Source organism: Cibotium barometz, chromosome 37 (assembly GCF_041138505.1).
Source record: "Cibotium barometz isolate CiBa-2024 chromosome 37, ASM4113850v1, whole genome shotgun sequence".
In the NCBI taxonomy this organism is placed as follows: domain Eukaryota; kingdom Viridiplantae; phylum Streptophyta; class Polypodiopsida; order Cyatheales; family Cibotiaceae; genus Cibotium; species Cibotium barometz.
Window position 1 is genome coordinate 2,902,465 of NC_141082.1, and position 17,268 is coordinate 2,919,732.

Consider the following 17,268-nt stretch of genomic DNA (forward strand, 5'->3'; position numbering starts at 1 on the left):
TGTAAGGGAATAGACACTGCCCTTGCATTTTAGCAAGAGGTAAGACCTTCCCACATGGCCTCTTCTACTCATTCTCTCATGTCTATCGACAAATTCAATGGGTCCAACTTTCATACTTGGCAAATCAAAATCAAGTGCCATCTTATGAAAGAAAGTCTTTGGGACGTTGTTCACCATGCTGCTCCCGAAGATTCTGACATTGAGCAAGTTGTCACTTATGTTCCCACTGCCAAGAATGACAAAGCCTATGCTATCATCTTGCTCGGTCTTGGAGATGATTACATTCATCACATCTCCGACATACAGTCTGCTTCTCGAGCATGGATCACTTTGGATACCCTTTTTGGACCCCACTCTAAAAACTCTAAGATTGCACTTATGATCTCATTCTTTGATCTATATATGCAAGAGGGAGCTACTATAGCCTCTCATGTCAATTATCTTCGCAGTCTTATGGTTCAGCTTGCATCAGTAAAGTCCCCCATCTCCGAAGATATTGCTATTGCTGTGCTTCTCAAAAGCTTACCTGACACCTATGCTACTCTTGTCACTACCTTCAAGTATCACAATAATCCTACTCTTGAAGGTATCATCAATGCTCTCCAAGAAGAGGAAAGAACTCAACAACAAAAGGTAACTGACACTGCATTTTTAGCAAAGAAAGGAAGTTCTAAGGTAAGAAAGCCTTGCACCCATTGTCGCGAAACTAATCATATGGAGAAGGACTACTTCAAGGCTCATCCATGCACCATTTGTGGCCGTGATAATCACCGGGAGAAGGACTGCTACTCTAAACCCTCTACATCAGTCCCTACATCTACCTCAGCCCATGTTGCTGCAGCATCTCCATCAGCAGATCTTGCTGTTCATTCCTCATATGATGAAACGTGGGCTTTCTGATTACTTCATCTTTCTTGTCTACCACTTTGACCACCGATGATGTAGGTCAAGGGGTTCTAGTGTCTTACTCATTCTGCTTTTGGACCTCGCCATCTGAGACAATGTATCATCTCTTATGGGAGTGCAAAGGAGCACAAAGAATCTAGTTATTATAGCCCAGCTCTTGGGCAGATTGAAAAGTGATTCTATCTATATTACTTGGGGTGCTATTGCATGGTTGACTCAGTCTCGCACACCTTCTTTTTTTTCAAGAAAGAGACTTCTACTAAGTATGAAAAAGGCATACAACAATCACGGATGTAAGCTGGAAAAGAATAGAATCACCCCAATATGTAAGGTGATTTCAACCACTGAGGAACATCATGATGCCATGAGAGACCTGTGGGACTAGAGGAATAGAAAATTCCATGGTCCCACACCCCCATAAATATAACACGCTTTGCTTACGCAAAATGAGAGGACCCCTGAATACGAACCCAAGTAGCCATGAGAGCATGGATGATATCACCCCATATGGTACTAATGCACTGAGACCCAAAAATCTGAACACTCTCAATAGCCTCTATGCATCTAGCTCTCTAGATCTGCCATGCTGTAATAATGGCAACAATCTCCCAACTAGTGTCAATCCTCTGTCTGGGGGGTGTATAATCAGAGAGAGGGACATCCTACAATAAACCATGCTGGGCAATACCTCTACAAATGAAAATAGCAAAGTCTGTACCACTGTCCTCGTAAAAAAGCTGTGGACCGGCGGACTGGGAGAGCCAAGCAACTTGGCGCAACCACTCAATTTGCACATAAGTTGGGCTATAGAAACCCAAATCTGATGTGCAATGCTTGCATCGCCATAAACTATGCTGTATAGTCTCAGAATCACATCTAGGGTAGGTATGTGCTACACCAAAAACCAATCTCCACTAGTTGGTGGGGAGACCACCATGTAAAAATCACCAAAAGAAATGAGAGATCTTGCTCCTAATGTCCGAATGTCAAAGCCTATGCCAATATCTACGCTGTATCACTCGAGAGATATCATAACTCTCCCAATGAGGCCTGAGAGTAGGGATCCTATGCATCTATTAAGTCAAGAGAAGCCTGGCATTCCGGACCATGAAACTGAAAAAGGGAAGGCTTTTCAATGAATCGAAAGCATCAATCCACTCCCACTCTCATAGATCCCACTGAAGATATCTGATAGGACTACCACCATATAGCCACAAACACCAACAGCCATGAGACACTATCTGAGGAGAAGGAACAATGAACCAATGCTTCCCCGAACAACCAATAATCCTCGCTAGACTAAGCCTAGTATCTCGGATGATCTCCTCCATGCTACATCTCCTCAATCTCCCTCAAAGCATGATAGAGTAGATGATGTAATCTGTAGCCTCCTGGCCCGGGAGAGCAATCACCTGCAAAGGTATGCCTATCCTCCAAAAGACTCCCAGCCAACTCAGATGATAGTCTCCATGAAAGGTCCCAGAGAGCCACTCATGCAGAATAGCTGCATCAATTTGATTAATACATATGCCAGAGCCCCTAAGATGCTGAATGGATGCAGCTCTCGATCCTCCAAAAGACTCTTAAAGGTCATCCAAGCAACAACTGTGTATGCACTGTACGAGAAATGAGGGAGAGACAAAGCTGAAACTGAAACTGAAATGAGAGCAAGACTAGAAGGAGACACAAAGCATAGAGATACCTTGAGATGAGTGTAGACAAGACACAAGATTGATACTTCTTATGATGTGACACCCACAATATATAGGTGTGTAGTACAAGAGATGGTAGCCACGCTGATATGTGGGACGAATAAGATGCCACATGGCAGACACACAAGACTCAAGACAAAAGTTTATACTAGACTAGGAAAAGAGTACCCCTAGTGTGCACTTATTTCCAACACCCTCCTTAAGTGGACACTAGGAGAAAGACAAAAGACAAGACTGAAAGACACACAAGACAAGACCAAGATTGAAAGACAAGATAGAAGACAAGATAGAAAAGATCCTGAGACACCCCTCCTCAAGTGATATCCTCATATGGGTCCACAAGGGTAGGGACAAGAGTGGATCATAGACAGAGAGAGAGAGAGGCAATCCAGTAGAGTGGTCCCACAGAGAGAGAGACTGTCAGATAGACATGAGAGAGTCTGACAGATAGAAGATAAATGGGGACATAGACAGAAAATGCCAAGAGAATGTGGGTAGCTAATCCGCAAAAGAGAGGCATATAGACTGATAGACAGAGTGTCAGAGACATGTGACTGTAAGATCACACAAGATAGACACATAGACAGAGAGACTGACTGATTGTAGATAGACAGAGAGATGGACCTTGATAGATAATCCCTCGTCAAGGGCAATCCTCCTGCTAGAGTGAGTAATGAAGGGATGCCTCTTGGATAGGGACAAAGATAAGTCCATGTAGACAAATAGACATGACATTACCCCATGATCTACATCATTGGTGATCAATGGTGGTAGATAGCATGAAAGCATAGACAAATATGAGAGAGATGGGAAGGTCTTACCATATTTGGCAGTGTCTAATCCCATACATGAGAGACAGATAGATGAAGGGAAGGTCTTACCACTTGCTGAAATGCAAGGGCAGTGTCTAATCCCATGAAAACTGAAAATTAAATTTTTATATTTTGAGTTTTTTTCGAAAGTAGAAGACTGAAAATTACATCTAGATATCCGGATTTGATTACTCCAGCTTGAGCAGGTCTTCCCTCTTTCAAAACCATATCTTTGACAATCTATCCAGAGGTGTAAACCATGAATGCTGAAAGTAATCATGAAGCATGAAGAACTTGCTAGTCGTGAAAGTAAGTGGGCATTAGGGCCCGGCTGAGGATTGTTAAACGAAGAGGATCCATACCTCGAAATTTGCAGAACCAGGAGCAGCCTGATAAACTAAAGATGAAGGGGCTGTCCCATGTGAGAAAACAACAGCATAACATGATCCAATGAGGATTCAGAAACGTAGCAAAGTGTCGAGCTGATTCTGACCATAGGTGAGGTATATCCATGGTGTTGTGCAGCCATGAAGTGAGTGGACAAGTTGCTGGAATTGAGGCAACAAAAATCTGAATGTATGCGGGCTGCTTCATGAAGAAAGGGAGCAGCAAATGAAGGCGATGACAGGCTGACTGAAATCGCCCTGAGGATGCCATGAGATGAGGCCCAAAACTGACGGCAAGCTGATGTAGAATGACGCGGAGCTGAAGCTTGAAAGCCACAAGCTAAAGATGAGCTGTCATGAGGAATTGCGCCACACTTTGAAGCTGAATATGAGCTGCCATGAACTGAAGATAGTTGTCGGGGTGAAGTAGAGTAACCACGAGCTAAGAAACGTTGAGGATGAGGTGAAGAGAGCTGAATTAGAAGCAGAGAGCTGAGGCGAGTTGAAGCGGGTTGAAGTGAACTGAAGCTTGAGGCAAGGATGAGGGGAGCCAGGATAAACCTGCTCTGATACCATGTACGAGAAATGAGGGAGAGACAAAGCTGAAACTGAAACTGAAATGAGAGCAAGACTAGAAGGAGACACAAAGCATAGAGATACCTTGAGATGAGTGTAGACAAGACACAAGATTGATACTTCTTATGATGTGACACCCACAATATATAGGTGTGTAGTACAAGAGATAGTAGCCACGCTGATATGTGGGACGAATAAGATGCCACATGGCAGACACACAAGACTCAAGACAAAAGTTTATACTAGACTAGGAAAAGAGTACCCCTAGTGTGCACTTATTTCCAACATGCACATCTCTCCCATTCTGACCACTGCATGTAATGAGATGCACCAAGTGGCTGACCGACCTCATCCTTGATGAACACGTTCTACATAATAGGTTGTTGGTCACCCTCATCCAAAGACCTAGGAAGCCTTTGTCGCAAAACTAGTCTCATGCTTCTCCATGCTCTGACAATGGCTGCAATAAGAGAGGAAGATGGTGCCCTAATATGAGCCTCCGTGAACAAAAACCGTGTGTTGGGCAGCCAGTCTCTCCCAACACGGGGTGTACATCCGGAAATCTGAGACGACAAAAAATCCTTCCAAGGCTCAATGCCTGGTAGGAAACCTCTGACCACAAGTTTGCAGAGCAACGCCCTGCACTGAACATTCGGATCATTAGTATTCAATCTCCCCTCTCGCCTGGGCTGAATAACAATGAGCCAAGCTACCCTGGCACGAGTGTCTGTGGTGCCATCCAAACCCGACAAAAGAAAATTGTAGATCAATCTCTGCAATTGAAAAATGCATGTACGAGAGAAGCACCAACAAGAGGCAATAAACCAAACCGAGGCAACCAATACCCGATTAGCCACCAAAGCTCTAGAGGCTAAATCTAATCTCTTGGAGAAGCTTCTTCCAGATGCTCATGAGTATCGGAGCAAATAGCTGTGTAGGACAAATATCAACCCCAACCTGGCATCCCAAATATCTAGTAGTGCATCCTCTACTGATCGAAGTAAAACCAAGCTTTGCACCTCAAGCAACTCTCGGTGAGTCACTAATTCAAAAACCAACAGATTTGTGCCAATTAACGAGTGCCCCTATTGCCAAACAAAACTCTTCCAATGCTACCCGAAAGGAACATAAGCATATGTGAGCCATGAGGGTCAGAAATTGGGAATCTTGAATATCTATGCACCTAACGTGAGAGGTGAAAGGGTGGCCTTTTGGGACACCATTACAAATGTCATTCCCCAGGTTGATCATTGGATAGTGGGAGGAGATTTTAATATGGTTGAGCAACCTTCTGACAAGAAGGGTGGACGCGAAGGGGGTTTACACCCTTTGGAGCGAACCTCATGGGAGAGGTTCACGCTTTCCTTTTTTGGCAAGGATTGCTAGACTGAGGATGACTTCCAGAGAAGGCCAAATTCCTTATCTTTCTCTTAGCATAAACGCAGGAGCGGGCATGAGAGCATCTTTGCACGTCTTGAAAGGTTTTATGTGGATGATTGGTCCTTGGACAAAGGAGGCACCATTGCTATTATGCCTGGCACCACCAAATCCGATCATTGCCCCGTCGTTTTATGTCTCAGGGAGCTTGGGGCTCGCTCGGCCTCTCCCCGTGTCTGTATCCCTGACTCTCTTTATCTAGATTCTGACATCTCCCTTGAGATCAGAGAGATATGGAGATCTTGTGACGGTCTTGATCCTTGTCATAATATTGCGCTAACTCTTGAGAGGACCAGCCATCATTATCATAGCACTGCCTTGTCTAAGAAGAAGGAGGCTCTGGACAAGGAGAGAGCTATTAGGCATAGGATTGCTTCTCTTCAGAGGGAACATGAAAAGCATCCACATGCGTCTTGGATTACAGACCTCTTGACCACAGTTAGTGCAGAGCTGCAGTTGGCCATGGACAGGAGGGCTGAGTTCGCCTTTCATGCGAACGAGGCTTTTTCGACTCAGATGGGTGGCAGATGCAACAAAGAGTTTTTTTCAGCACATAGGCCTTCCCATAGCAGGGATTCTGTGAGGTACTTGCAGGATCCACAAGGTGAAGTTCAGATTCAGCCTGATAAGGTGAGGGATATTGCTTCAGATTTTTATCGGTCTTTGTTGACTGTAGAGGTGCCCTCTCCTCAGAGAGATGTGGCACGGCAGAAAGTTTGGGAGTGCATGCCCAGGCTCATTACAGATGCTATGTGTTCTTCCCTGGATGCCCCTTTCTCAGAGGATGAATTCCTTCACGCATTGCATGCTCTTTCCAGTGGTTCATGCCCAAGGGATGATGGTCTTTCTCCCGCCTTTTTTATTCTTTTTTGGGATCATATTGGAGACGCTATCATTGTTGCCCTTCAGGAAATGTGGTTGTCGGGTATGATGCCTGCATACCTCACGGAGGGGCTGATTCACCTTATCCCCAAGGGTGGGGACAAGACTGACGTCAAGCAATGGAGGCCCATCACCCTCCTTGGATCTGCATATAAAATGGGTTCCTCTAAGGAAGGAGTTTATTTGATAACATCTTTTCTTTCTGTAAAGCTGTCGAGTGGGAGCCTCTTGCCATTCTTTTGCTTGATTTTGAAAAAGCTTATGACAGACTGGATTGGGATTTTTTGAAGGCACTATAGCACACATGGGGTTTTCCCAAAACTGGATCAGAGGGGTTTCCTGCCTATACAGGGAGGCTCATAGCACTGTTTTAGCTTGTGGGGGGCGCGGTGAGCGTTTTCAGATTTCCCGTTCAGTGAGGCAGGGTTGTCCCCTCGCCCCTTTACTATACCTCATTGTAGGTGAGGCTATGAGCAGGTTTCTTCAAGCTGCCCCTCGTGTTGTGGGTCTCAGGCTGCCTTTATGCGCGGAGGAAGAGTTTTTGGACTCTGAGTTAGCAGATGATACGGCGTTGTTCCTTGAGGCTTGACATGCTTGTTTATGTGCTTTCCGGACAGCCTTGGAGGCCTTTTGTTTGGCAGTGGGAGCTACTATCAATTGGCATAAGTCAGTCGGTTTTTGGATCAGTGATTCTCCTCTTGCAGATTGGGGTACAGATGTTGGTTTTACTTGGATTGAGAGAGGATGCTCTGCCAAATACCTTGGTTGTCAGGTGGGCGGTGACATCTCCCCTGCACAACAGTTTGCTCCAGTGCTCTTGAGCATTAAAAGCAAACTTCATCACTGGAGTAGGAGGAAGCTCGACTTGTCCTCTAGAGCTTTGGTGGTTAACCAAGTTTTGCTAGCTACGGCTTGGTTTATCGCTTCGTGCTGGAAATGCACACACTAGGGCTAGAGTTGCTTGGGAAACCATTATCAGGCCTAAGCAGGAAGGGGGATTGAATATCATTGTCCCTAAGGTGCAATTTAAGGCTTTGCTTTGTAAGCTTGTTGTTAGGGGCTTTCTTCCAGGCACTGAGCCATGGAAGGACATTCTCATGTAGCAGATCACGAAGTGTGTCCCTGTTCGCAAAGGTGACTCGACTCTCAGCTCATGCTTTATTTTTTTGGATGCAGTTCACCGCTCCCCTTCATCCCCCCTGGTAAGGTCCCTCCTACAGGCCTGGGATTGCCTGATGAGTTTTTTGGTACACATCTCCCCGCATTCAGTGGAGGAAGTTAACCAGCAGCCCATTCTATGGAATGATTTGATCTCATATGTGCATGGTAGGCCTCTTGGGGAAGCTATGCATATTCTTTGGGTTCGCTGGGAGACCCTATGCCCCACAGTGCTGGCTTGGAAGAGGCTTTAGAGCCTCACCGAGGTACAGAGATTGGATTTCACGCAGCATTTGAGAGGCTCTAGCCGGAGGATTGCATAGATCGATGTAGCCATTCCCAACCATTGGATTATTGGATCTTTCTTGGAAGGCCGTCATCATTCTTGGTTTGGGGCTTTTTCTGAGACAGGTGTTCCTCTTCAGGTTATGGGTCTCCTCTTGCCTAGGGAGGATGTTGTACCGGTCTTTTTTTCTGTACAGGATGGATGGCAGCTCGAGAGATGTGACATGCAGGACCTTATTGAGGGCCCCCAGATTCGTCCAGTCAGAGTTGTTGGTAGGTTAGGGAAGCACTTCTTTGTTGACCCCTCCCCAGGGATGATCACAAAGAGTGTTAGCGTTTGGTTGTATGGTGGCTGCCCTATCAGACATTTGCATTGGGACCCCGGTGAGTGGGAGTGGAAGGATGCTTGTAACCCTTTGAAAAGCATGCCTTTTTTCAGTTATACGGTGCAGAATGCCAGACACCTTATCTTGGGACACATTCAGAGTGTCCCTACTCTTAGACCCCATTGGGAATCTTACGGCATTTCGACTTACATTCAGAGGGTATTTTGGTGGAGATTGTGGCATTCTTATAGGAAGCCATAGATTTCCTCCTTTATCTGGGTTTCTCTTCACGGTGGTCTGGCCACCAATCAGTGGAGGTCTGTTTACTGGTGCTTGCCCAGCATGCCCTAGATGTGCAGGAGTTTTGGAGTCAGTTTACCATTGTTTATGGGAATGTAGGGAAGCACAGAGGGTTTGGTCTGCGATTGCACACCTCTTTGGTAGAATTAAGTGGGATGCTATCATTTCTTTTGGTTCTATCATTTGGTTGACACAGTCTGGGCCTCAGTTGAGATTCGAGGGGACTGACAGGAGCTTGGCCATTATGGTTAGGCAAGGCGTTGCTCGGCAGTGTTGTCTTCAGGATTTGCCACTTTCACACTTTGTCCCTCCAACACAGAGGTTAGACAGCTCTTGGGAGATTATTGCTAGCATCTCAGCCTGGAATATCTGGAAGGCTAGATGCACCGAGGCCATTGAGGGTACTCCCATTCTTGTTTCTCAGTGTCTTTGCAGGATTTGGAGTGATATTATTCACACCATTATGGCTACCTGGCTTTCTGTAAAGCAGCAAGTCTATGTCTAATAGCCCTTTCTAAATCCAAGGCCTCTTGCCTCTTAGACAAGGCACATGTGTGATAAAAGTCACTAATATCACAAAGAGCAGAGGCCAAGCTTTGCGAGGCCTGCAAACGACATGATAGCTCTACATCTAAAAACAAATGATCAAGGATGCATACATGGGGTGCTGATCCATGGGGACTCGGATCTCTAATGCATAAAACCACTGGGCAATGATCCGATTTAGAGGTGCCTTTAGCAATAAAAGTATGCCCCCCTCTATCGAGCACCCAATCATCCACATAAAATCTGTCTAACCGTGCATAAATACATCCTGCATCCCTTCTCCTGTTAGACCATGAATAAAGAATAGTGGATGGCAAGGGAGCTGATATCCTGTTATACTTGTCCAGAAGGGGCATAGCTCAGAGATGTTTGCTTCAGGATATCCCCCAGTTTATGATACACACCACCTTTGCTGAGTATTGACACCACATGGGAGATTATCATGGTGTGGCATATCTGGAAGACCAGATTCTCAAAGGCCTTTGAGGGGTATTCATATTTATGTCACCCAATGTATTTGCAGTATCTTTTGGCCACCTGGGACTGTATACAAGGATCTTCTACAGCTGTGCAAACAAAAAGCAGCAGATTTATGAGACAGTGGAACCATGGTATTTTCTTCTTCTCCACTCCCACGGGGCAGACATCACTGTAGACTTTAGATTTGTTACACTACAAGGTCAACAAGACTTGGTGCTGAAATTCGAAATCATTTGACAATGCTTATCCTTTAGTTCTATACACAACCCTTAGTGCGCAATGACACTCACATCAACATTCAGCTAGCATTCTCTTATCGTTGCCTCTCTATTGTTTTTCATCATGTATAATCAAAACTTACTAAATACGACAGAACACACAAGTAGTTGTTGAAAAGATCCAGTTCAATATATTATTCATATGGGTTCGTCTATAGCAGCAGATACATCCATAGACTCACATTTCCAAAGTAATTGCCTGTCTTCTTCGAGATGTCCTCTTCATCTAGAGAAATAATATAATTGCTGGTTTTACTCTTCTTACGTTTCCGTGCTGATAGAAGAAAGAAATCACCCTTTGTAAGATATAATTTATACCTGTCAAAAGTTAAAATATATAGGTATGAAAGCCAATTCAAGGCTAAAAAAGCAGAAAACTTTAAGGAAAAGAGCATAGATGTTCATTACATCACTTCAAGGAGAAAAAATCTAGAAGCTAGGTAATTGTTTTTTCCAAAAACCAGATCTCTAACTTTTATGTGTTCTAATAGAAATGTCACATGGCACATGTGCTCTTTGCTAAAACCTAACCCTATTGTGCCCTGTAGACATCGCCTCTTGCTAACTTGGAAGAGTAGGTAGGAGCGGCATTCCTAATGCTCCACTATGATCCAGTATATTTATTGGCCTTCAATCAGGATGTGAATCAAACGAACTCGTATTGATGGAAACCACAGCTTGAAATAACTATTATTTGTCACTTCAAGCATCATGATTGGATAGTCTTGAAAGTATTATTTGTTGAGCAGTGTAAGGATTTACTTTGTAAGCTGGTAATCAGATGATTTCTTCCCGGCACTGAGCCTTGGAAGGACTTTCTTCTCAGATTATGAGGTGTATTCCGATTAGGGGAGGTCATTGGTCCTCATTCAGGGAGCCCGTGGTGATAGATTCCCCCTTTCCCACTCAGTACGGCAAGGCTGTCCTTTGGTACCTTACCTCTTCCTATTTGTCGCCGAAGCCATGAGCAGCTTTCTCTCAGCCTAGGAGACCGGGCTTCAGGGATTGCGTCTCCCCCTCCACACGCAAGAGGAGCTGCTCGATTCAGAGTTTGCACATGACATAGTAGCCTTCCTTCCAGGAGATGTGGGGAGTCTCCAGAGATTCGCGGAGGTGATCGAGGCTTTTTGCTACGCTTTTGGAGCACATATCAACTAGCACAAGTCGTGTGGTTTTTGGGTGGGCTCTACACCTGCCCCGACTTGGTGGCCAGTTGAGGCTTTCCAATGGATCCCGAGAGGCACTCCAGTTCGCTACCTTGGATGCCAGGTCGGCACTGATATCTCTCTAGAGCAACAGCTTGCCCCTCTTCTTCTAAGTATGCGGAAGAAGCTTCTATACTGGAGTTCTGCGAAACTCTCCCTAGCAGGCAGAGTGGTGGTGGCGAACCAGGTTCTTCTTGACACTATGCGGTACATCACTTCGTGCTGAGGCTTTTCTCGAGCATGTATCGGCCTGATTCACCGGTTGATCCGGAACTTCTTATGGGCTGGCAGTGATGGGAGGCCCGCCACGGCCAAGGTGGCATGGAGAGTGATTATTCATCCACGTCGTTGAGGGGGGCTAGGCCTCATTGAACCTGCTGTTCAGAGCCGTGCCCTGCTAGGCAAACTGATCGTCGTTAGAGGACTCCTTCCTGGTGGTGAGCCTTGGAAGGACTTCCTCTTGGCCCGGATTTCAACGTGCACCCCAAGTCTAGGGGGCCCTTGGCCGCAAAGCACCAGATGGATCTTCACAGATATGCTGGCCCACGGTTTAGGTCGAGCTTTTGAGGACAGATTTGCAGCCAGCCTACTCCAAGCTTGGGTCCGCCTCAGGCCCGCCCTTAGTCACATAGCTCCGATAGCCTCAGAGGAGTGGAGTCAACAGCCACTGGTCTAGAACTACAGAGGGTAAGGGTGAGGGTTTCGGGTGCGGGAGTGGCACATAGACCCATCACCGGCCAAGGTGGCCAGGGAGAGATTCTGGCGACTACGGATACGGGAATGTCGACCTCTCACGCGTCTATTGTGGGACCCGAGAGAGTGGACTTGGCGTCACCCTGCTGATCAGGAGTCGTCTCTGGATGCCCCCTTCTTTGCACATACAGCAAGGCTAGGCCGTAGGATCCAGATGCCAGAGATTGATGGCACCCCGGTAGTAGCAGCACATTGGCAGTCACAGGGCCTCTCACAGCGCTTCTTCTCGGATTCTTGGAAGAGGCTCTAGGACAGTTTTCGGCCTAGAAAGATCACCCTCTTTCTTTGGTTGATGGGACACAAGAGCTTGGCGGTCAGCACTTGGCTGGCAGTTGGAGGTCGGCCAGCAGCTTGCCCGAGATGCGGCCACCCTCAGGAGTCTCAGCGGCATTGTCTTTGGGATTTCCCAAAGGCTCAGTAGATTTTGTGAGCGGATTCTCTGCATCTTCACTATGGACAGGGCCTCGACCTAGATCATTACATGGGGCACTGTCGCTTGGGCCACAAAGGCTAAGGAGGTCAGGGCTTGAGGAGTATGGGGGAGGGCTAGCCCTTCAACTCTCTCACCACCACCGCATTTCGGCAGTACTAGTCACAGCCTTAGCTACAGACCACTAGCGACCAAGCTCATGCCAGAGATGAGAGATTTGCAGTAGCATTGCAGCCTGGCACATTTAGCGAGCTAGATGTAGCGAGTCCATTGAGGGTACTGTAAGATTCCTCCCCAGCCTCTCAAGATGTCTAGTATCTTCCCCTGTAGTCAAATCCCTCTTCAAAAATATCAAAGATCTTGTTTCTACCTATTTTGGCCTAGAGAGAGAAAATATTCTAGAGAGAGGTTATTCAGATTTTCGATATTTTTGGATGAAAAAATATCTCTTCGTATTTAAACAAGTTCCCCCGAAACAGAAGTTCAAAAAGATTTTTAGAAGGTGCATTCGAAATAATTTATAATCTATTCAAAAGGCCTTATCCTGGGGGTCCAGATTTTCTGAAAATTTTAAATTAAGGTTTTGAGGAGCCAATCAGATTCACCCAAATGTGTGGAGGAGATAAATGGAAGAAATAAAGAAAATCTTTCCAAAAATGAGTAAATACTCACATAAGATGAAGAGTTGACTATGTACAAGGGTTATTAGTAAAAAACTATGAGTATTACTAAAAAAATGAGATATTTTGGGTATAATGATTCCATTTTGACACATGTGTAAGAAAGGGGAGTCCCTTCAAGGAGGCATCTACTTCACATGCTTGAATGAGTTTTAAACTAAAAAATAATGTGATATTTTTATCTCTCCTCTCTCTTGGATCAAACCGAATAAAAAAGAAACCAAACCGAATAAAAAAGGAACCAAACTAGGTCCAAATCTGGTCCAAATTCAACCAAACTGAATCTGAAAAATTCTAGAAATCAGTTGGTCTTGGTTAGAGCCTCCCTCTCCTATAGATAAAACCTGAGCCCTTTGTAAAAAAAACAACAGAATTATACTATGCCAGGATTATGCTGAAATAATGATAATTTTTACTATTCTCTAAAATTCTCTCCAAATTGAAGAAATTGGAGCTTCCCTCCTTCTTCAATCTCCATTGGTAGCTCCATCAGCATACCAAACCAATTGATTGGTTGGGGGCCTCTACCGTGATCAAAGAATCAAGCAATTTGTAAAATAAAGGGTGAATTTTGATCTTTTTCTATAATTTCTCAATGTTTCTCTCTTCTCAACCCCTCTCAAGCTTGAGAAGCTTAATTGGAATGGCTTTTTAATGCTATTGAAGTTAAATGATGAATGGTAGTAAGAAAATACATAAATTTCTATTTATGCTTAATTTTAATGGTTTTTATGATTTTTATCTTCTCTAAAATGAATATAATGTTATGCCTCATTGAAAAAAGGCATTCCCCTCTCTTCTTTAGTAAATCCAACCATTCTTTATCCTAGATGAATGATTAATGGATAAAATCAAGTTTTTCATAATGTTTCTCTTAAATAAGTAGAAAATGTTTACATTAGAATGATTTAAATACTCTTGGTGAAATTCTAATTAATTTTAAAGAGTAAAAATAGTGTAAAAGTCATTTTTGGCTCACAAAATAATAAAAGAAGATATCTAAATACACTTGCTTGAAAGCCTCCTCCATCACCCACACCTCCTTCTCCACCTCCCACCCTCAATCTTCACCTAGGCCTCCCTAAGGACTTCAAGGATATACCATCTACCTCAACATGCTCCCCCTTTCCCTCAATGCCACCCTCGCCACACCACTACCTTTCCTTTGACGGCTCCTTCACCCTTGTATGTTAATCCCATTTGGATTAACAACATGATTCTCAATTCAGGACATTAATAAGTGTCATGCAAAGGCACTATAAAGGTTGTACAATATGAGATATTGGCCACCCAAGGCCTAGTTAGTAAGTTTTTGGTGCCCAAGTGTGAATTTTTATTCAAAAAGAGTAATTCCCATCGTATATGTATTCTTAAAGTGTTATTTTTCATCCTAGGTATAGAAAAATGCATACTAAAATTTTTTTATTAAAAAAGTGTTACTTTCTTTAGAATTAAATTCTATGCAGCATATTGAAATTGTTATTTTGATTATAAAAGTGTTATTTTCATCATAATTGGATTTTATGCATAAATTAGATGCATAAAAGAAATTCTTTTATATTAAAAGAGTGATTTTCATCATAAATGATTTGTATGCATAAACATATGCATAAAAGATTTTTTTTATATTAAAAGTGTGATTTTCATCATAATTGGATTTTATGCATAAATTAGATGCATAAAAGAAAATCTTTTATATTAAAAGAGTGATTTTCATCATAACTGATTTGTATGCATAAACATATGCATAAAAGATTTTTTTAATATTAAAAGTGTGATTTTCATCATTAAAATAGAATTTATGCATAGTAAAATGCATAAAAGGTTTATTTTTAATTCAAAAGTGTTATTTTCCTTAAAATTCAATTTATGCCTAAATAGATGTATAAAAGGATTTTTATAAACCCTTGTTGCGAGAGTTTATGGTTCCCACCCCTCTCGTTCGTAGGCCCGTGAATGGCTTCTAGCAGCTCTCCCTTCGGAGCTGATTGTGCACTTTCAGGATACTCGTTTACTTGGTCGAGGCTTCTTCCAGGTGGACTTTCATTCTTCGGAAGCTACTTCTCAGGCTTTGGCTAGCAGCCCCTTTCCTCTTGGTCCTAGGAAGATTTTCTTCTTTCAGTACTAGGTGGGCTTTGATCCAGTGGTGGAGGATCAGCGCCTTACCCCAGTCTCACTACGGTTCCCTGCTCTTCCTCAGTCCTATTGGAAGCTTTTAGCTTCCATAGGGGCATCCTTGGGCCAGGTTCTAGAGGTACCAATCCTCCCGAGCTCTCCTGCCTCAGCTTCCGCGGTCGTTACCGCCACTCTTGATGGTGTATCCCGGGTCCTTGTGCTTGTTCGTGTTACATCAATTACTGATGATCATGTTATGCTTCAGAGACCTGACGGATCTCATTTCCGCCAGAGGATGGAGATTGCAGGCAGACCTGACCAGTGTCAGATTTGTCGTCGACGACAGGGTCACATTGCTAGAGATTGTCCCAGATCGAGGGGCCATGCTAGGAGGCGGCGTGGTCCTACCCATCAGAGGCCTTCTGCAGATGCCAAGACTCCAGCTGCTCCTTTGCCACAGCAGACCACACAGCGTTGGGTTGTGGTTAGGGATGGCAGGCACCCTTGGACCCCCGTACCTGCCCCTTCACCCACACCCCCTATGGAGCACCCTAACCCCTATGCAGCTCTTGCCTCACAGGATGTTGATCCTTTTTTGGAGGATGAGGCCTTGCAGGCACATAATCTGGATCCCTCACAGGAGGATGCTGCATTACAGTTACAAGATGATTGCACCCTTAAGGATGATGTTGCACATTCGCATTGTCATGGTACCTCTCCAGTTCTGAGGACGAGCCCTGGCTTTTCCCCAGAGTGGGAGAGAGAGGTAAGGTTTACATCGTCAAATTTTCCCTCCCTTACCTATGCGAGACGTACTTCCGCCTCTAGAGGGGGTCCTTCGTCGACCACGAGATCTGGTCGTTCCTACTTTGAGTCTTTATGAGGGTTGTCTCTTGGAACATTCAGGGTCTTGGGGGTTTTTTTCCGCGTCGACAGAAACAAATTGTAAAAACCCAGCTTCATTGTGCAGTCACAGGTGGACCTATGGATATATTGCTCTTGCAAGAGCATAAACTGGATGCTAGTTAGTGTGGGGGATCAGGCAAGCTTCTCTCGTGACACACCTTTTGGTCACCGGCTGTTGGTACCAAGGGTGGTGTTTGTATCTCTGTTTCAGCTTTGATCTTGCCTTGCATCATTGGACATGGTGTCATTTTGCCTACGAGAGTGCAGTGGATCCTTCTTATGCAGGGTACTACACACATTGGTATTCTCAACCTCTATGCTCCTAACCATAGAGGTGAGAGGATCGCCTTTTGGAAATCTCTCACTACATTGATGCCTCTTGCCGACCATTGGATTATTGGTGGGGATTTTAACATGGTTGAGATGCCAACGGATAAAAGAGCTGGACATGAGGGCTTGGTGCATCCTCTTGAAAGAGCGTCTTGGGAGAGGTTTATACTCTCCATTCATGGTAGAGATTGTTGGCATGAGGATGACATTTTGAGGAGTCCATTTATTCTATCATGCCTGGTGGGAGATTGAGGAGATGTAGTATGGAGGAGATCATCCCAGATACTAGGCTTAGTCGAGTGAGGATAGTTGGTCGCTCAGGGAAGCACTGGTTCACTGACCCTTCTCCTCAGATAGTGACTCATGGCTCTTGGTGTTTGTGGCTATATGGTGGCAGTCCTATCAGATATCTTCAGTGGGATCTAGGAGAGTGGGAGTGGATTGATGCCTTCGATCCTTTGAAAAGCCTTTCTTTTTTCAGTTTCACTGTTCGGAATGCCAGGCTTCTCCTCACTCGACAAATGCATAGGATCCCTACTCTCAAGGCTCATTGGGAGAGCTATGATATTTCTCCAATGATACAGCGCAGATATTGGCATAGACTTTGGCTCTCATACAAAAGGAGCCAGATCTCTCATTTGTTTTGGTTATTCTTATATGGTGGTCTCCCCACCAATCAGTGGAGATCAGTTTTCGGTGTAGCACCTTCCTATCCTAGATGTGCGGCAAATTCTGAGACCGTACAACATTGTCTATGGGGATGCA

The 17,268-nt window shown here is 44.5% G+C and overlaps 1 protein-coding gene across 3 annotated transcripts in view; it reads right to left on the reverse strand.

The window, feature by feature from the left end:
- Nucleotides 1-17,268, reverse strand: part of LOC147616843 (uncharacterized) — a 142,187-nt gene that overhangs the window by 66,335 nt on the left and 58,584 nt on the right. For all 3 annotated transcript variants that reach the window (XM_086776480.1, XM_086776481.1, XM_086776482.1), the window contains one exon: nt 10,267-10,402. In XM_086776480.1, coding sequence (XP_086632606.1) covers nt 10,267-10,402 — 136 coding nt within the window. The remainder of the gene's footprint in view (nt 1-10,266; nt 10,403-17,268) is intronic.